The sequence below is a fragment of the Magnolia sinica genome, chromosome 6 (assembly GCF_029962835.1).
Source record: "Magnolia sinica isolate HGM2019 chromosome 6, MsV1, whole genome shotgun sequence".
NCBI lineage: Eukaryota > Viridiplantae > Streptophyta > Magnoliopsida > Magnoliales > Magnoliaceae > Magnolia > Magnolia sinica.
The window spans coordinates 66,216,799-66,238,388 of NC_080578.1; the positions used below are offsets into that span (position 1 = coordinate 66,216,799).

General features: G+C 42.5%; 1 protein-coding gene across 3 annotated transcripts in view; it reads left to right on the forward strand.

Annotated features, from left to right (window-relative positions):
• The window catches only part of LOC131248819 (C-terminal binding protein AN-like), a 99,426-nt gene that overhangs the window by 37,793 nt on the left and 40,043 nt on the right, over positions 1-21,590 (forward strand). For 2 of the 3 annotated variants that reach the window (XM_058249291.1, XM_058249290.1), the window contains exons 4-5: positions 1,622-2,428; positions 2,977-3,024. In XM_058249291.1, the coding sequence (XP_058105274.1) occupies positions 1,622-2,428; positions 2,977-3,024 (855 nt within the window). Of the gene's footprint in view, positions 1-1,621; positions 2,429-2,976; positions 3,025-15,523; positions 15,764-21,590 lie in introns of all 3 variants that reach the window. The other variant, XM_058249289.1, reaches the window with a different exon arrangement.

Consider the following 21,590-nt stretch of genomic DNA (forward strand, 5'->3'; position numbering starts at 1 on the left):
ATCCAAAAGGAGTTCCTTTGGAGAGGGGTCGAAGATAAGCAAAGAGTGTTCTTTCGGAGAGGAGTTGAAGATAAGAGTCCACCCAGTGGAATTGGGTGAGGTGTGAAAGCTGAAGGGGCTTCATGGGCTAGGAATACTATTATTGAGAACAATGAATAAAACACCACTAGGGAAGCAGTCATGGAGAGTCAGGGAAGAAGGAAGTCTATGGAGAAAGTGTGAATTGTGACATCTTGCAAATATGGCAACAATGGGTGAGGTTGTTATACCAAACATTGTCCCAGTATAGAGCTTGTGGGTTTTAGAAATACTGGGGGAAAGATTATTCAGACATACATCTTTGCAGTGCTCATTTGTTTTAGGGTGGTTCTGCAGAGGTGAAATTTCTTATTGTTTCTCGCAGGTTGGGGACCAGATGGCTTGAAGCCTTGGACTCTCTATTTTTGCAAAGCCTTTTCCGATGACAAGTTTGAAGGAGTTTGTTTGTATATTGGTTCTAGTGGAGGCTGGGTTATGCTGACTGCGGAGAGGGACATGTGGATTTGGAACCTTGAGAAGTTAGTTCACTTCACACTTGAATTATTCTATTCTACAGTCTTGGCTGGATCTGCAATAAGGGAGTTAGATCCAATCTGGCATCTATGGAAGTATGTGGGTCTGCCTAGAGTCCTTGCTTTTGGGTGTCTTATTGGGAAGAACAAGATTCTTACGATTGATCTTCTTAGGAGCAGAAATCTGATTGTTCCAAATGTGTCTGCTATGGTTTCGTGATGCATAGTCGGTGGACCACGTATTCGTGCACTGTAGTTTCTCGTGATACATTTGGTAGAAATTCTTTGATGTCTTCAAGGTTGTCTGGGTAATGTCTCATCACTAGTTGATTTCTTTAGGCTATGGCATGTTGGCTGTAGAAGTTCAAAAAGAGAAATGGATGGCGTCTTTCGAGTGTTGATTTCATTAGCAAAGGCTGTCACTTATCTTTTAGCTGAACTTGGGGATTAAGAAATCTAAGATCTTTTTGCTTGTGGAAATATTCCTCTTCTAAAGCTAAGGTGATGGGCAATTGCACATAGCGTACTGGACCGTTAATAACAATTTGATTGTACCAATGCTGAATGATTTCATATTGGAAGTAATTTGAAAATTTGTATCTTTGTAGTAATTTGAAAATTTATATCTTTGTACAATTATCATAGTTATGGAGACTATTGAGGTAATCAAGTATGATTTGAACCTAACCATATTTATTCAGATGTGAATAAAAAACCTCTTAGATCCAGAATTTCTTAGATTGGAAGTTCCTAGTCAAGGCTCAAGAATGTTGTTGCTGTCCTGGACTCCAATTTCCACTGGGTGCAGAAATCAAGATTTCTTTCTATGAAAGTCTGCAAAATTGAGATTTCTCTTTATGAAAAAATCATGTCGTAGAAGTTTGCGTCATTTGGGAGGGAGAGAGAGAGAGAGTCTTTGCTTGTATGAATTTTAAAACCTTTCTCATTTATCCAGTCTAGTAAACTGCTAGTTTTTAACCTCTGAAGGACCCTAGAAAGAACAGTTATTTATTTGTTCATTTTTATTTGGGGGTGTGGCCTGATCTATCCAATAATAAACTTCGATTCAGGTAAGGGAGATGTCGAATGTGTTGATACTCCCCCGAAGTGCAGATTATAGCGAAGAAGTATGGATGGAGATAAGGGAGAAAGCCGTTTCTATGTTGCAAGCATTCTTCTTTGATGGGGTATTTCCAAAGAATGATGTCTCTGATGAGGATGAGGCAAAAAGTGAAACCGGGTACAAAGATGAGCGACTTGAGAAACGAGAGAAAGAAAATGCTTTGCAGGTTTGCGACGATGAGCAGTTGACAGATGAAAGTCAATTTAGTCCAGAAAATAGCCAAAAACCAAGTTACTATCAACTGGTGGAGTCCCATGCTCAGTCTCAAGGTTCGGTTCTTTCTCAAAATACTATCACCCCTTCTGAGGGAAGGCGCAGCAGGTCAGGTAAGAAGGGTAAAAAGAGGCCAGCTCGCCGTAAATCCCAACAAAAGTCGGATGATCCATCTGCATTAGAAGGAGACAGCAACTGTACTTCACAGCGAGACGATGATACTGCTATTAGTGGCAGAGATCAAGTGTTGAGTTCCAGTTCTCGTTTTGCTTCCCCAGAAGATTCTAGAAATAGGCAAACTTGTGCTGTTGAATTGACTCCGGAGTCAAGTTCTGAAAAGCAGGTGAAATTAAGTGGGCTCAATAGAAAATCTGGTGAACTGCTGAAAGATGGGTTCGTTATAGCTTTACATGCAAGAGATCGACCTGGGTTTCATGTGTCCAGGCAACGAGTGCCTGGTGGTGGCTGGTTCTTGGATACCATGTCTAATGTCACGAAAAGGGATCCTGCTGCACAGTTCCTTGTCACCTTTAGAAGCAAGGTGTGACATCTTGATTATTTTATATATTTGATCCATTGGTTTCCTATTGGTACCATCTTTTCTGAGGCCCATACAAGCTACACACTTGCCAGAAGTACCGATCTTGACATGCATGTGAGACTTCTGTACTGTGCATCAGCTGGGGCTCACATTGTAGATTAGTTTGGCCCAAATATCTCACTATTTGGGCTGCACATGTATGATAACAATGAACAACATTGGAAAAGGTTGATAAGCTTCATCTTCCACATACACATATGCCCTTCCTGATGAGTGGATCAGCCTGATTTTGGGTCCGGTCATCGGAGTGCCCATCTGATGCATGGCTCAGATGTCCAACACCTACTGGATTGGCATTTGTGGTTGTGTACTGTGTAGAGGGGTGTGGGATTAGTATGACTCCTGTCGCTTCAGTACAGAATTGCTAGAAAGAATTGATCTTTCACTCTGAGAAAAAGAAGGAAGAAAAAGAAAAGAAAAGAAGAAATATGAATGTTTTAATTGTCTTGTTGATTAACTGATATGGTTCTTTGGATTCATTTCTTCAGGATACAATTGGTTTACGATCTTTTGCTGCTGGTGGGAAATTACTGCAGGTATACTTGACTCGTTTTCCTTCACATTTGACCATGATTTTTTAACTGGTGTAACTGAGATTGACAGGATACCATTCTTTGCTCCGAGTTTCCTTGTATCATACTCTTATTGAGTTTCTCATGATTTTCATTTCACAATAAGTGTGGTTTGGATTCTGAATTGTGAACCCTTATATTGTAGTTTGAACTTCGAACAATCTGTAGATTTTTCATTTTGCTTTTTCTTAAAGGAAATGCTAGTTGCACCACTTACTATAAAAACCCATTCTTTGTCTTTTGGTTATGCCATGGCGTAACATTTGTACTATTTTTAACCTGAAGTAGAAAGAATGGGTGTATTAGTGGCTCTGTCTTTAAATGAAGTAGGATGTTGATACCATTCAAGAAAGTGTTGGGACCAGTTTGTAAATCTAAAATTAAGTGCAGTTGTGGCTCTGCTGAGTGCTGAGACCCGAGAGTAGTTTAGGATTATGTTGGGAATGGAGCACCAATAGCGCACCTGGTGGCTCCTGGAGTTTGTTGTTTTTTGGGGAACGCCTATTTCAATCCCCACGTATTGATGCATGCACCCAATGGTTTTTTTACTCCTCTACTTATGGTATTAGTCTACTCTACATTTTGTACTATTCTGGTATATAAATAGACAGAAAGGGTGACTGCATGCATCAAAAGAAAGGGTGTTAATATTGTTTCCTTTAAAAAAAAAAATCTTAGGGTTGCAGGTCCCTTGGGTTTCCCTATGGACCTTATAATTGAATACCAGTGCAATGAGGACATGGTAAACAGTTTGCTTTCAAGCTGGCCTTTTTGGAGTATCTTAGGGACTGGTCCTCCCACAATATGATAACAATGCCTTGGGTGGTTTCTGGATTTCTGAATCACCTTATCTGCAACCTCAAAGAGGAACATCTGAATATACTAAGAGGGAATAAAATCTGATAATAAGGCCTTCTGTAAGGAATACATCCCCATCCCCATCTTTCAAGCTGGTCTTTGGTTACTTCATCGCTGACCATCGACTTCTCCTTCAACCCCAATTCTCCTCCCCTCGTTGCCTCCCCTCTTCAAGTCCATCTGGGGAATCATCCGGAACCCCCTCCCCCCTTGACCTCTGGATACTTTTTCTCCCCACCCCAGTTGATGCTATACTCTCTAAATGTAAGAACCCCTTCTGGATCAAAGCGGCCTTCATCAATTTTAGGAAATTAGTGGGCATGTTCTTTGGTAATTGTGACAACGACTTGTGAATGCCCCTGCGCGAGTGCGGATGCCCTCACTTCCTTGGTTTTCTCTTGCTTTGTTTGGTGCAATTGGAATGTGGGGTAGATTAGAGGTAAGAGTGCATTTGATTCGGAGTTGCCACTAGCCAAATTAAACTTAGAATCTACAGCTGGCTAGAAATCGTAGAATCGCTTTAAGGGTTGGGGAATCGTAGGATTCTTCAATCCAAGTCACTCCTACGGTTGGTTTGTGACTGTAAATTTTGGGTAAGGGCTTCAGTTACAGAAAATGAAGGGGGTTAGGCACTCTTTTCCATCTACACAATGTACGGTTTCTACTTTATGTGATTTAATGGTCTTTGGGGGATTCGACAAAATTTTAGTGTTATTGCATTTAGTCGTGGTTTGTAGAGTTCAAGACTCTGGGCAAGCAAAAAAGAAAATAAATGACACCTAGCCTTTCTTTGCAGGGTTTAAAACCTCAGGTAGACAAAATAAAGTAAAAGAAGATAAACAAGAGGGAATATTGCAGAATAAAAGATAAAAGAAAGTGAGTGTGTCTCCTAATGTGTTTAGGATGTGTGGACTAGATGTAGGTTGAGATGTGGGAATAAAATGGGGAGACCCGACACCCTTTTTCTGTAAAAGGGATGGTCGGATATCTCCGATTCCAACTCTACTCTTCGATTTTAGTAGCTACTTGGCTTGGAATATTCGTGCTTTTAATTGGGTAGAGTAACAATGCAATTAGGTTCTTCCCAAGTTGGCAGGGGATTAGAGAAGCTTTTTGTGCATGTAATTTCAAATTGGCGGCGACGCGCTGATTTCGGCTTGACTCGGCGCATACCCTAGCCATTTAGAGATGCTCTCAGTAGCTTCCTCCCTCTCTTAACTCTATGCTCTGCCTCCCCGAATGGCTCACTGCCGTGGTCCTTAAATAGGCCTTCAATCGATCCATCATAGGTCAATTGTAGGCCCATAGGTCCCCTTTATAGCATTTTAGTCTCACTTTGTTATCAAGGTATTTTTTGTTGCCTTTTATGATTCCTTTCTTCAACTAGTCCTTCAAGGGTCTGTTTTAGTGGTTGCTTTTTTTCACACAACGGCTGACGTGTATGGTGGTCCTAAGGCTTAAGTGGGTTGGGTTGTGCAATTTTGCTTTGCTATCTGCTCGTTTTGGGGTTAGTTGATCAGATTCGGTGGTTGTTTCCGGGAAGTTATGGGGATCCATTTGGCTTGACTTTCGTGGATCTTTGGTACCATTGGAGTCTTCGAAGATGTGGCTTGATTGATTTGTAATTCCTGGATAACTTAGGCAAGTGGTTGAGATTTGGTTAAACGGGTTTTGGGCCCATCAATCCATTTTGTTGGGTATCTCTGGGTCATGACGAGGGTCTTTCCTAACCGGCCGTGGCTTTTACAGCCTTTTGGGCAAGCTGAAGGTGATTTTATCGAAATAATGCGCGTTTTGAATTCTCGGAAGACCCTGTCGATTTTGGACGAAATCAGATTAGTGGGCCCTTTGATCTACTGATCTGGCCGGTCAATTGTTTGTTAGGCCTATCCAATTCATATCCTGTTCAAACTCATATGGCCGCATGACGAGTGCTGGGCCGTATGTATACTTTTGATTGAAGCTTGATTGAAGTTGAAGAATAGTTTTTAATCTTGTTTTGGGTGGGATGTCTATACGACTACATTTTACCATTTTCCAGTTTTTTGAGGCAAGGTGCCATGATGGCCGAGGAGATCAAAAAAATCCCAGAGATCTCCTAAAGTCTAGAGACTGTTAGTCAACCTTAAATCTTTGATCAACAATGAAGCTACTTTTGGGTCTAGAAGAGCTCTCGTTAAGGATATGTTTCATTGCTGTAAAGCTCATATTATTGCTTTGCAAGAAGCTAAGGCTCAATCGATCAGCTGCTTGCTTTTGGCTTCTATCTGGGGCTTCTCTCATAAAGACTAGGTCTCCCTTGAAGCTGGATGTTTCGGGTGTTGTCGGGGGAGTTTTGGTTGCCTGGGACTCCAGGTCTTGGGTCAAAGAGGACTCTCATTAGGAACTTCTTATTTTCAGTGAATCCCCCTCATCTTGCTTTAAATGGATATTTATTGTTGGTCTTTGTGTAGTTGCTAGCCTGCTATTAGGCATCTGCTTTGGGAAGGCCTTGATGCGATTAGGAATAGAGGGCCACAACCTTTTTGTTTCGGAGGCGATTTTAATGTGATTTGCTTTTCCTTTGAGAAGTCCAGTGGTGGCTCTCTCCAAAAGCATGTGGCTCTTCTAGGAGTGGGTTGCTAGGAATGATCTCATCGACTTCCCACTCCTGGATGTCAAATTCACTTGGTCGAATGGACAATCTCCCCCCATTCTCTCCCACCTTGACCATTTTCTAGTTTTGCCCAACTGGTTATTCAAAATCTCCTTGATTGCTCAGCGTGGTTTGCCTTGGCTAACCTCTGACCATTGTCCAATCCTCTTGGACAATGTCGAGGAGAGCTGGGGCCCCAAACCTTTTCGTTTTAAACTCTCATGGCTCAAAGTCGATGACTTTGCTTAGATGATCAATAACTGATGGGCCTCCTTGTCCATTGCAGGTTTCCTTAGCTTTGACCTCCGTCAGAAACTAAACTTAATAAAAATCAAGCTGGCACTGTGGAGAAAGGAATCCATGGATAACATTGAGGTTGATGATAATAACACCTAGGCTATCATCTAGCATCTAGATGCGAAACATGAGTCTAACCAGCTCTTAACCGACGACATAGCTGCGCGAGAATCTCTCTTCTCTACTTTGGTAAGATTAAACAACAAGAAATTAAATGGATGCGGAGATCTTGAGTCCTTTGGCTCAAGGAAGGAGGCAAAAACACTTGCTTTTTCCATAGTATAGCGAGTGCCAGGGCCCGTTGTAATAAGATATGTTTCTATCTCCATTGGTGATTCTAGAGTTGAGGACAAGGAGTTGGTTTGCGATCACATTGTTTCCTTCCATTCTAATATGTTTTCCTTGGAAGGATGGACCGTCCCAATCTTGACTCTCTCAACTTCCCCCAAATATCTGCTGAGGAGTCAGAGGCTCTTGAAGCTTCCTTGTTTGAGGAAAAAATCAAAGCCATTGTGTTCTCCCATAGTAAAGATAAATCTCCGGCCTAGATGAGTTTTCTCTAGCCTTTTGATGAGGACATCACGTCATGTACACCCTTACGTATATATCAGAGGAGGAAGCGGGCCACGCCGATTTCCCTGTGGCTAGGCGAGTACCCGTGACCGTGCTGAAGACCCCATGTGCATGTGTGAGCATCTGGAAGACCCCACACTGGGAAGATGCACATGGGTTGCTTGATGGAGTGATCCAGACCGTTGGATCGGAGGAACACGACGATCAGGCCATTGGATCGCATGGATCATATGATTGGGCCATCAATCGTTGATCGTCTACATTAGTTTTAGACTTTATCATATTTTAGGATTTAGTTTTTGATTATTTTATATTTGGACACATTATGAGTGTTTTAGTTGATTTTATTTAGACTAGGGCCATTTTTGTTGAAGTTCACAAGATAGGGAGATTTTTGTAAAATTTGTAACTTCTTAGATATATAAAAAGAGGAGGGTGTGTGGCCTCTCCCTCATTGAATTTCATGATTCAAAAAAAAAGAGAAAAGCTCTTACTTTCTTTTCTCATCTTTATGCGATTTGGAAAGAAGATTGGTGCGAGGCTAATCTTCATCAACGGAGGCACGAGGTCTCCATCTATCCCCACACCTTCTCTATTCTTCCACATCCGGGTTTTTTTTTTTTTTTTTTCAGATTCTTAGTTCTCCCATCCCAAATCTTCGTTTTCTCCCAAACCCAACTTTACCCCATCCACAATCCAAACCCTAACCGACCTAAACCCATCCTCCCACGCCACACGTGTGGCCGTAAGATCACACGTGTGAAACCCACCTGCCCCTTTTGGTTTCCCGCCATCATTATATTAAAACCCTTTTCTTCCATCCCCGAAACCCTATCTCTAAACCTAAATTTCATACATTCCCAAATTATCAAAACCCTAATTTTCACCCTAGGTTGTATTAGGTTTCCTATTTTGAAATAGACTGTATCCTATACTAATTGGATGTCCTTACATCCATTAGATCATAGTTTCTTTTTATTTAATGATCTCGAGTTACGATGTTGGTAGCTTAGGGTAGGATTATGCATGGTTTTCTTTTGTTTTTCATGATATTTGTGATGATTATAGCGATGCTTGTGTTTTTTTTTATTAAATTTCTTAATTCGGCTATTTGATCTCATATGTTACTCAGTTCATGCATCGGTCCTGCATCAAATTTGGTATCAGAGAACAATTTTAGCGTAGGTCAGTCTATTGTCAATTTGTCTTTGTGGTGAAAATTTTCTAAAGAAACCCTTTACCCAAATTTTAAAAATCGTTGACCAGCTCTGCGAAGGGGACATATTTTGTTTAGTCAACCCTTTTTCTAGGTTTTATTGAGTCCCCATATAGATCTAGGCCATATAGGATTTTATGTCACATCTAGGTTAGAGTCACATGTAGGGTTTCCTTTTTGAGTTTCCTTGTGTATGCCCACTTATTCAGGACGTGGTTTTGGTCTACGTCCTAGTATGAATCTAGAGCAAATTGCCGAGGCCCCTAATGCTATCAATAATCGTCTGACAACTATTGAAGCGCACAATAGAACCAGTGTCACTCAATTAACCATGACCAATGCGCGCGCCAATCAACTTGAGGCCTCCTTACAGGCAAACCCCGACACTGGGGAGGACATTCAATCTCAGGTTGGAAATCAAGTTGATAGGCGGGAGCATGATCGTGGCCAAGGCGTTGGCCGTGGTCGAGCACACTTTCCACCACCACGTGAGGAGCGTTATGACCGTTATGATCCAGATGCACAAGTCATGAAAGGTGTGATAGTTGACGCCCCCAGTTTTGATGGTTGCTTGGACCCCAAAACATTCCTTGATTGGTTGGCAGACATAGACTACTATTTTGAGTGGTATGATATGTCTGATACCCGTCGAGTAAGATTTGCTAAGATGAAGTTGGTGGGCCAGGCCAAACTTTTTTGGACCAACATGGAGCGTAAAATTGAAAGGAAAGGAGAGCGCACAGTTGTGCATTGGGCCAAGATGAAAGAGGTCCTTAAAGAAAAGTATCTCCCTCTCTTATCGTCAGAGGCTCCTAGACCAATGGCAGGCTTTGTGCTAGGGATCCATGGCTATTCTAGATTACATCGCTAAGTTTGAGGAGTACATGATGCGATATGACATTGAGGAGGACCCGATGGTTATATTGTCCAGATTCAGGATGGGCCTTCGATTTGAGATCCAATGAGAACTTTATTCTCTTGATGTTGGTACATTGGAGCACATGTACCAAGTGGTGCAAGACATTGAACACTACCTCAAGGCACCAGTTGGTAAGCGTTATGACTCTCGGGATCCAAGTGTCAAGACTTACTCTTAAGGGGCTAAAGCCTAACATGGGGAGTCAGTCTAGGCTCTAAATTGGGTCCCAACCCAACCCTAGAGATGTCAAAGGAAAGAGGATAGCGAGTGCTAGCTCTAGGGGAGGTGAGCAAACGTAATGCTTCAATTGCTATGGGATTGGTCACTTTGCGCATCAATGTCTATCAAAAGAGAGGAACAAAACCCTGGTAATTGATGATGGTGAGGAAGAAGGAGATGAACAGGGTGATTTTGAAGAAGAATTTTATCAGTCTAACATCAATGGTGCTAGTGATGAAGAAGTAGAAGGAGAAGAGATCACACCACTTGCAGTAGTCAGGTGTGCATTGACCAATGCTAAGGAGAATGATGATTGGCGTCGGACTATGATATTTTACACCTATGCAAAATGTGGATAGAAGAATTACAAGGTGATCGTCGATAGTGGCAGTTGTACCACTAGCACTTTGTCTCGTTTGGGGTTGAAACTTGAACTGCAACCTCAGCCCTATAGAGTGTCATGGATAGATGCATCTTCCATACTTGTTACCCAGCGATGTCTCGTGCCTGTTAATTTTGGATTCTATTCAGATTCACTGTGGTGTGACGTCTTACCTATGGACGTTGGACACGTCATTTTGGGACGACCTTGGCTATTTGACCACGATGTGACAATATACGGCCGCTCAAATGTTTGTTCATTCATGCATTAAGGCAAAAAACTATCTCTAGTTCCTCTCCCACCAAAGAGCAATGTGGAGAAGAAAACTGAGGGGAAGTCGGGTAACCCAAAGGATACAAGAAATCCCAACCTAAGTCTCTCCATGTAATCAATGCCAAGGAGTTTGAGAGAGAGACTACGGTAGATTTGATGGTGTACGCCTTTGTGGCGAGAGAAATTACACCCGAGGTTAGTGTAGGGGGACCCGTTGAGGTGAAGCCAATTATGAATGGGTTTCACGATGTATTTCCAGATGACTTACCAGATGAGCTTCCACCTATTAGGGACATCCAATATGCCATTGATCTTGTCCCTGGGTCGAATCTACCAAACCTTCCTCATTATTGAATGAATCCTACGGAGCATGCGGATTTGAAGAGGCAAATAGATGAGCTCCTCAGAAGGAGTTTTATTCAAGAGATCATGAGTCCGTGTGCTGTGCCAGCACTTCTCACGCTCAAGAAAGATGACACGTGGTGCATGTGTGGATAGTCGAGCCATCAATAAAATCACGATCAAGTATCGGTTTTCCATACCGCGTCTTGATGATATGTTAGACATGATGGTAGGTGCCACGATCTTTTCAAAGATTGACCTCAAGAACGGTATCACCAAATATGTATAGGCCCAGGAGATGAGTGGAAGACAACCTTCAAGACGAAGGATGGGCTATACGAGTGGCTAGTCATGCCTTTTGACTTGACTAACGTCCCGAGCACATTTATGAGAGTGATGACCCAGGTGTTGAGACCCTTTATGGGTAAGTTCCTTGTGGTGTATTTTGATTACATTCTTATCTATAACACATCAAACGAACAACACCTCCATCATCTGAGGCAAGTTTACGGGGTCCTTAGAACTGAAAAGCTATACGCTAACCTTAAGAAGTGTACATTTATGAAAGAGCGTTATCTTCTTAGGGTTCATCGTATCATTTGAGGGCATGAGAGCGGACCCCGAGAAAGTTCGTGCTATAGTTGAATGACTTGAACCGCGCAATATTCATGAGGTGTGAAGCTTTCATGGCTTGGCGACTTTTTATAGGCGGTTCATTAGAGGATTTAGCTCCATTATGGCTCCCATCACTGATTGCATTAAGGAAGGGAGTTTGTATGGACCAAAGCTGCCTCTAAAGCTTTTAAGGAGATTAAGGGCAAGATGAGCGAAGCCCCTGTCATGCGCCTTCTAGACTTTTCTAAAGTCTTTGAGGTCGTATGTGACGCATCTGGGGTAGGTATACGTGGCGTGCTTAGTCAGGAAGGGCACCTCGTGCTTATTTTAGTGAGAAGTTGAATGAGGCAAAGCAACAATATTTCACCTATGACAAAGAGTTCTACGCGGTCGTCCAATTCTTGTGCCATTGGCGGCATTATTTATTATCGCAAGAATTTGTCTTGTTTTCTGACCACGAGGCCGTACGTTACCTCAGTTCCTAGAAGAAACTAAACCCTAGGCATGCCAAACGGGTCCAATTTCTTCAGGAATACTCTTTCGTTCTTAAACATAAGGCTGGGGTCGAGAACAAACCTGCTGATGCCATTAGTCATTGTGTGGCGCTACTCCAAAGTATGAGAGTGGAAGTGACTGGGTTTAATCGGCTGAGAGGAGTATCCTACATGCCCAGACTTTGGTGAGTTTTATGTGTCACTGTGAGACAATCAGTTGACTGACAATCACGGGTTTGTCATCATCGAGGAGTTCCTATTTGACAGACCTTGCATTCCTCGTACCTCCCTCCGTGATTTCCTACTTTGGGAACTTCATGCAGGAGGGGTAGCTGGTCATTTGGGGAGGGACAAGACCATTGCCCGTGTGGAGGATAGATTTTATTGGCCAAGTCTCAAGCGAGATGTAGCCAAGATTGTTGGGCAGTGCAAGACTTGTTAACTGACAAAGCAGAGGAAGCAAAATACATGATTGTATATGCCTTTGCCAATACCCCATGCTCCATGGTAGGATATTAGTATGAATTTTGTGTTAGGCTTATCGAAAACTATCAAGAAACATGATTCCGTATTCGTGGTTGTGGACTGTTTTTCTAAAATGGCCCATTTCATTCCGTGCTTGAAAACGTTAGATGCCTCCAATGTGACTAAGCTTTTCTTTGGGGAGGTAGTGCGTTTACATGGTCTACCTAAGACCATAGTGTCTGATCGTGATGTACGCTTTATGAGCTATTTTTGGAAGACATTATGGCACATGATGGGGACAAGGATTCAATTTTCATCTTCCTATCACCCTCAAACGGACGGTCAAACTGAAGTTGTCAATAGGAGTCTTGGAAATCTACTTAGATGTCTTGTGGGTGATCATGTCCAAACTTGGGATACCGTTTTGCCTATAGCCGAGTTAGCATACAATAGTTCCATCAATAGGTCCATAGGCATGAGTCCATTTGAGGTTGTGCATGGTTACAAACCTAGGAAACCTGTAGATCTCATACCTATGTCTGTGTCCCATAGGCCATTTGAGTCCGCACATAAGTTTGCACATCATATACATGAGTTGCATAGTGAGGTCAGGAATCGAATTAATGTAAGTAATGAAAAATACAAAGCGTTTGCTGATTCTCATCGCAGGTTTCATGAATTCCAAGTAGGAGATTATGTCATGGATCGCATGAGGCCTGAGCGGTTCTCAACAAGGTTTTTCGTATCGGTAACGGTGGCCGTAATGGTCACAACCATTACCGATACAGGTGTCGGCTGTAACAGCCGATACGAGGGCGTAACGACCGTTACGACCACCGTAACGGTTGAAAATTTTCTTTTGCCCGAAAAATTTCGAAAAAATATTTAGAAAATCAAGGATAACGTAAATATTCCAAATATGTATTCATTTTTTGTTTTGAACATGTTTATGGTAGTGTAACGGTCCACTCTTTGGTGTGAGTATTGTCTCGGGCTGTCTAGTGAATTTGTGAACATGATTATATGTTTCTAATGTTTACACATCACAATCAAGCATTAAAACTAGAAATAAAAAAAAAATTTGCATAAATGCCTTTTCAATTTTTTTGAAAAAAAAAGGCCATCGGAGCTTCTATTCGTTCAAATCACTTCAGTCTACAATTTTAATATTAAAAACTATAGTAAGAGTGGTCGAATTCTATCGTAAAATGATTTAGGAGAGTTTTTAGAATGAGAATAGTACAATAAAGGGGAGAAAAATGAATTTAAATAGAAAAAAAAAGTGGTCGTTTTTCGACCATTACGAGGGTAACGGTCGTTATGCCCCATAACGGCCTTTACGACCACCGTAACGGCCGATACGGTGTCAAAAAATCAACCGCCCCGTTTCACCCTTGTACCGCGTAATGGTCATAGCCGTTACTTGTACGTATCGGCCTTTACGGGCGTACCGTAATGGATATGGAATACCTTTGTTCCCACATGGGGCCGTTAAAAAGTTACAAGTGCATAGCGCATGACTATACAAAATAATGCAGAAACTACTGAGTCCTAATGCGTATGTAGTAGACCTTCCACCTACCATGGGAATTAGTTCTACTTTTAATGTGGAAAATCTAGAACAATACAAGGGTCCTACTTGACATTTTGATCCAATCCACAGACCCTCCCACAGACCATGACCTAGTTCCAAATCCATGGCCCTTACCTGACCAATCATCCGAGTCATTACCACCTTTACCTTCCTTGCCTGCTCGAAGTGAACAGATAGAAGACATATTGGATACACAAGCAGTTTCCACTCGACATGGAGGATTTCAGAAATTCCTTGTCAAGTGGAAGCACAGGCTGATCTCCGATAGTACGTGGATTACAAAGGACGAGTTACAACATTTAGATCCAGACATTTTGGAGCGCTATAGGAGTTTTAGTCCGCCAGAAGCGAATTCTTCTCAGCCGAGGAGAGTTAATGAGGACATCACGTCACGTATACCCTTACGTACGTATCAGAGGAGGAAGCGAGCCGCACCGATTTCCCTGTAGCTAGGCGAGTATCCATGATCGTGCCGAAGACCCCATGTGCATGTGTGAGCATCTGGAAGACCCCACATTAGGAAGATGCACATTGTCTGCTTTATGGAGTGATCCAAACCGTTGGATCGGAGGGACGCGATGATCAGGCCATTGGGTCGCATGGATCATATGATTAGGCCCTCGATCGTTGATCGTCCACATCAGTTTTAGAATTTATCATATTTTAGGATTTAGTTTTTGATTATTTTATATTTGGACACATTATGAGTGTTTTAGTTGATTTTATTTAGACTAGGGCTATTTTCGTTAAAGTACACAAGATAGGGGGATTTTTGTAATTTTCGAAACTTAATGGATCTATAAAAAGAGGAGGGCGTTTGACCTCTCCCTCATTGAATTTCGTGATAAAAAAAAAAAAGAAAAGAAGAGAAAAGCTCTTGCTTTCTTTTCCCATCTTTATGCGATTTGAAGATATTTCCATTCGATTTGGAAGGAAGATTGGTGTGAGGCTAATCTTCATCAACGGAGGTGCGAGGTCTCCATCTATCCCTACATCTTCTCTTTTCTTCCACATTCAGGTATTTTTTTCAGATTCTTAATTTTCCCATCCCAAATCTTCTTCTTCTCCCAAACCCAACTTTTCCATACTCGTCCACAATCTAAACCCTAATCGACCTAAGCCCATCCTCCCACGCCACACGTGCGGCTGTACGACCACATGTGTGAAACCCACCTGCCCCCTTTGGTTTCCCCTCATCATTATATCAAAACCCTTTTCTTCCATCCCCGAAACCATAACCCTAAACGTAAATTTCTTAAATTTCCTACTTTGCCAAATTACCAAAACCCTAATTTTCACCCTAGGTTGTATTAGGTTTCCTATTTTGAAATAGATTATATCCTATGCTAATTGGATGTCCCTACATCCATTAGATCCTAGTTTCTTTTTATTTAATGATCTTGAGTGATGATGTTGGTAGCTTAGGGTAGGATTATTCATGGTTTTCTTTTGATTTTCATGATATATGCGATGATTATAGCGATGCTTGTGTTTTTTTTTTTTAATTAATTATCTTAATTCGGCTATTTGATCTCACATGTTACTCAGTTCATGCATCGGTCCTGCATCACCTTCTATTAGGTCTTCTGGGTTGCGATTAAGCTTGACTTAATTGTTTTCTTCAATGACTTCTTCCCCAACAACAGTATCCCTCATGCAACGGGTGCTACCTTCATAGCCCTCATCTTGAAAATTAAGGGGCTTCTCACCTTAAGGACTATCGGTTCATCAACTTGTTGGGGGATCCTTACAAAATTCTTGCTAAAGTGTTGGCTTCTAGGCTCTGCCCCACCCTATCCAGTGTGATCTTTGAAGCTAAAGGTGTGTTCGTGGCCCATCTCTAAATCTTTGATTGCATGCTCATTACCCATGACTGCATCAATTCCCAGCATCGATCAAGGACGAGTGGAGTCGTTTGCAAGCTTGATCTTGAGAAAGCTTTCGACCATGTTGATTGGTCATCTTTGGATTGCACAGTGGGCCACCCTGGCTTTAGTTTGAAATGGCGGTCTTGGATCAAAATCTGTATCTCTTCCATCAAGTTCTCAGTGCTTGTGAATGATTCTCCCAAAGGTTTCTTCCCCTCATCCAAGGTCTGAGATAGGGTGTCCCATTGTCCACATTCCTGTTCGTGATGGTTGCTGAAGGTCGCGGCGGGATGCTAAGAAAGGGTCAATCCATTGGCCTTTTTAGTGGGTTCATGGTGATTGTAGGCACTAAACAGGAGGAGCTGGTATTTTGGACTTAGCTTTAGTTAACTCGGCTCTCCTTGGTAAATGGATATGGTTTTTTGGCTCAGAAGCAGGGGCCTGGTGGAGAGAGATTAGCTCTAGTAAATTTGGTTCTGCCGAAGGGGCTTGGTTCATCAACCCAACCTCCCTTTACAGAGCTACCGGATTCTAAAAAGTGATTGCCTCCATGAGCTCTAAAGTAGAGGAAGGGTTCTCCTTTCTCTTGGTAGTGGTTCTAGGATCTGCTTCTAGCTTGACTGTTTGATCTCGAGTAGGCCCCTTTTTGAGCTCTTCCCCTCATTGGTGCGCGTAGCGACAAATTATTCTACCACCAACGCCAACTGTTTCTCTAACTCTGGTTTTGGTATTTGGTGTCTTCCTTGCGGAAGGAATATCTTTGACTCAGAATTGGATGAGTTCGTTCACCTTTCGCAGCTGTCGATCAATATCCAACCCTCCCCTGATCTTGAAGACTCATTGACTTGGTTGCTGGATGCTTCGGGCATCGTCTCGGTGGCCTTGCTGTTCAAAGTTCTTATCACTTCTACTTTAGGCTCGAGTGCATCCCTCCCCCCCGGAAAGTTGTTGCTTTTGTCTGGCTCCTTGCCAAGGGGAGAACCCTCACGGTGGATAATCTTCGAAGGCATGGGATGATTTTGCCTAATATCTGCGTTATGTGTATGCAAAACGCGGGGTCTATCGATATGTTCATTCCAGCTTTGCCTAAGGGGTCTGGTTAGCATTCCTCTCCCGCTTCATCATTTCTTAGGCAACGCCTCTTCGCTTAGTGGAGCTAATTTTCACCTGGTATAGCAGAAGAGCTGGAAAGGACCTTTTGGTGATTTGGAGGTTGTCGGTTATGGCTATTCTTTGGGGGCATTTGGAGGGAGAAATTATTGCCGTTTCGGAAATGCCTCTTCTTCTATAGCTTCGGTCATTGCTTCTATCTCCATAGATGCTTTGGATTGGCCAGCTAGCAGCTCCTCACTGGATCGATCCTCTGTCTCTTCTATCCTTTCTCCTCCTAAGTTGTAGCCTTAGGGCTTTGTATTGTTATTTATTTATTTTTTATTTTTTATTTTTTATATCTTTTCTTTTGCTTTTCTTTGTTTGCTTGTTTTGACGCCTTGCACCCTTATTGAAGATTTTCAATAATAAATAAAAAAACTGATAAAAATGAGTATCATTTTAAAAATGCTTGTTCTCGTTATAGCAACTGAATTTTACTCATGTAAATCCCATGTAGTTAATTCAGTGGGTCTGAACTTCCATGAAAATTGCTTTTTGGCCCAAGAAGCATGCCTGTAAGATTGTGTTAGGAATGGGTCAGCCAATAGTAGACCCAGCTTACGTGTTAGTTTCAACAAGCAAGTCATAATCTTAACTACAATAGAGGAGTTGCCCATAGCTGAATTTTAGAGTAAATGCCACAGGTACAATCATGTGGTATGCTCATCTCTGCTTAATTTATGGTTCTGTAGTTGTGTATTGACTTTGGTAGGTCTTTGTTTTTTCTATTTAGTGGTTAGCTAATGTGGTTTCCAAAGTTCCGCTCTCTGGTTTGGTTTGGTTTACTATTTTCATGAAAACTGTGCTGGCTATTTGTGATGCATGCAGGGCACACATCTCACTTGTGTTTCAAAGGAGGACCAAAGTGGACCCCATTTGACATTTGTGCATCTGATTGGACTGTGAGTCACGTAAATTTAACCACATGGCTGTATACACCAACCCGTTGTGTGGCCTACTAGTCCAACTATAGTATACTCCTTACAAGTCCCATATAAACCTAGAGCAACTTACAACAGTAACTCCTTACTAGTCCAACCATACCAACCACATGGTTCTATATGCCAACCAGTTTGTGTGGCACACTAGTCCAAGCATACTCCTTACAAGTCCATATATAAACCCAAACCTTACAAGTCCAACCATACCAACCACATGGCTATCTATACCAACCAGTTTGTGTGGTCCCCTAGTCCAGCCATACTCCTTGCAAATTCCATATATAAACTAATGTGGGGGAATTTTCACACCAGGCTTGAGTGGGGTGGCCTGTGGGATGTAGGGGCAGACTCGGGATGGGTGGCCTGCGGAACCCATGGATTTGGGGCCTGTGTGAGGCGGGTGGCTCATGTGAGGCTAAACCCATGGATTTGGGGCCCATGAAGAGGGTTCAGCCGAGGACCTAACCCATGGTTTGGGGCCTGGGCTATGAGATAAAGGGATTAATTCACAATGCTCTATCAGTTTGAGCTTTTAGATCAACTGGTTAATTGTCCTACATCATATTGGTATCAGAGCATGATGTCTCGTGTTCGAGATGAAAGTACCCTTGTTTGTCAATATGCATGTAAGATGAGTCTAGAGTCAAGTGAACCCCTTATGGAGACTACAAGACTGAAGACTAACCAAGTTGAAGAGAGCACGACACAGGTATATGAAGCCTCTCACCCCTAACCAACCCTACCTAGTAATAAAACCCTTAAAACTGGTCTATCTTGCCCCAAAACCATCTTGGTAAACTCCTTGGCAAGCTTGTCTTACAAAAATTTCAGCAACAAATGGTCTTGAACAAATGCATGAAAAATCTGTTGTTGTCGATGACATCGATATTAAGTTTCGATGACATCGAATCTATGTGTTTCAAACAAGAAACAAATGCATTTGATTTGGGGAAATCATCTCATTTGAACATAACAAAAAGAAATGTGTAAAGAACAATCATTGTTTTATTAATACTGAGTTCATTTACATCCTCTAATATCCCTTGATTCTAAGATAGATTATCTAGAATACAGAAATTGACAAAGTTCGAATGTTCAATCCGAATATCAAATTCGGCAGCATTTCGACATCTTGCTTTGATCATCTCTGTAGGAGGAATGGTTGTGCGGGTTTGATCATCTAATCTTTCCCTTTGAGCTTGTCCCTTTTGCCAAAGGAGAGAACTTGAAGTAATGACGATTGCATTTGACGATTTCGGCAGCATTTCGGCCCTTTTCATTTTTGGCTGTATAACAACCTAGTTGCGCGACCCGCACAATGAACTATTGGTTGCGCGGTCCGCGCAACCAACTTCTCTTCCTCTCCTACCTTCAATTTCCTCTAAAGCTCAGACCTTCTTCCAAAATTCTTCCAATCCTCAGATGAGAGGGTGAGCAGGGTATTTATAGGTCTCCACACGTGCGAAGCCTCGATCTTTGTGCCATGGGGCCCACTTTGCATCAGATCCAACCATCCATCCAAATCATTTCTGATCTCATTTGTGCGACCCGCGCAACATACTAAGTCGTTTACGCGACCTGCGCAATCAACTCTTTATGGCTTCAGTTCATCAAATCACTTGCGTGACCCGCGCCCCCAATTATTGGTTGCGTGGACCGCACAACCAACTTTTATGTCATTCAATCTCCTTTCTTCATTTCTTCCTCAAATCCTCTATCCCTTCAATTCTTCTTTCTTTTCTCTCTTTTTCTTATGTTCCAACAGATGCCCCCTTGATCCGTTCTTTGTTTATTTTGAATCAAAGAATTAGGATCAACGTGCTCAAACTTCTGAATTACTGAAGTGGTTGCGCGACTCGCGCAACGGGCGCCCGAGTACCGTACTCGGGTCGTCTCTCTATAAATAGCGAACCCCAGTTCATTTCTTCACCTTCCCTTATCTGCAGCGAAGCCCTGTCCCGTTTTTTTCTCCCCACACAATGAGCATTGGTTGCGCGACCCGCATAACGGACTTCCGTTCGCACAAGGAAAAAATCCCATTACATGAGTTTGCGTTACGACTTTCAGTTGCGCGACCCGCACAACCGACTCCTTGGCCAATTTTCTGGACTTAGCCAATTTCTGAACCGTAGTATATTTCCCACTCAAATCTTTTTTCCTCAACCTAGTTTTTCCAGGACTTTGATCCTCCTCATCATGGCCCGGACAAAAAGAACTATCATTGCTGTCGATCCCCCCATTGAACATCCGTCCCATCGAGAATTACCTAACCCATCACCTTCTCAAGCCAAAGAGTCTCCTCCATCTCCAGCCCAACCTTCACGCAAGCGTTTTAAAACCACTAGCAAGCGCCCTGCCTATATTAAAGAGCCAGTACTTCCCACATTTGACTTCATTGACCGCATCAATACACTCCCGTCCCCAATTCTCAGCGCCATTTCCACGGGGGATCTCGAAAGGCCTCCCAAACACAGTCGCAAATATGATTGGGAGGAATGGCTGAAATCAACGGCTCATCTTCAAACCATCAGCCAGAAACCCCCTGCTAGGGAAGACACTCCGCCCCCTTCCCGCTCAAAGAAGACCCGACGAAACAAGGCTCAGGAGTTCCAAGAGAAGATCAAGGAACATAACAGGAAGAAGTTGCCGAATTCTTGGGAATCAGTTCTAGCAATTGAGGGTATCATGAAATTTGATGACCCTTATAAGCAAGGTATAATGGTGATTCCAGTGAGCCTTCATCGCCACCATTCTATCTTGAACTGTGAGCCCAGGGATCAGATGGACGGAGAGAAGTTGGCTTATACAGAGTCCTGTCGTTTAGAGAACCAAGAATTCTAGAAGGCATTCTGCTGCCGAAGAAGCCAAGGCAACAGCTGGGCGATATTCACTCCATGATCTTCCTCACTCCATCCCATGATCCTCACAACTTGTATCCAACCCATTTCTACGAGACACTTCAACAATGTTTCAGCGAACGTCGATTTATCTGGAACCCCGAGGAATTCAGAACAAGGGGTCTCTTGACTCCCTGCAATTATTATACCGAATGGGCCACGGCGATTCTGGCGAAGCATTCGAAGATTTTGTCCAAGACAGGCCTTTATATTGTGATTGAGGCAACGTCGCAACCTTTCTACAAGGAATCTTCTATCTTGAAGGGCTTTCTCAATTACTGGTGCCCTTCCACCAATTCTTTTCATCTTATAGGAGGTGAAATGGGCCTCACTCTTTGGGACATTCACCAAATTGCCGGTCTCCCGATAACTGGAAAAATCTATGATGAATTTGTCCCAACCAATGATGAATTAGCCTATGTCTCTTCACCTGACCGCCTTACCTCCATTCCGGAAACAACTATCAAACTTTTCAAGGAGATGTCCAAGTTTCCGAAGATCCACAAGATCTCTCCCATGCAATGGCTTGCGCACTTTAGCAGGGCTCTAAGTTAACTTCTCTTTCTTTTTAAGTCCATAGTTTTTACTGCATCTTAATATACATATATTATGCACCACTCATCTTTCCTTCTCCTTTCAGGTTCAATGGTAATCACTCGCGAGAACTGGAAAGTCTCCGCAAAAATATAAAAGAGCGTCCTGAATATTCTCTTGACGGGGAGCTTGCGGCATTCCTCGCCTATTGGCTAAGCATAGTGGTCTTGCCTAGTTTGAAGTGGGTAGATGCCAT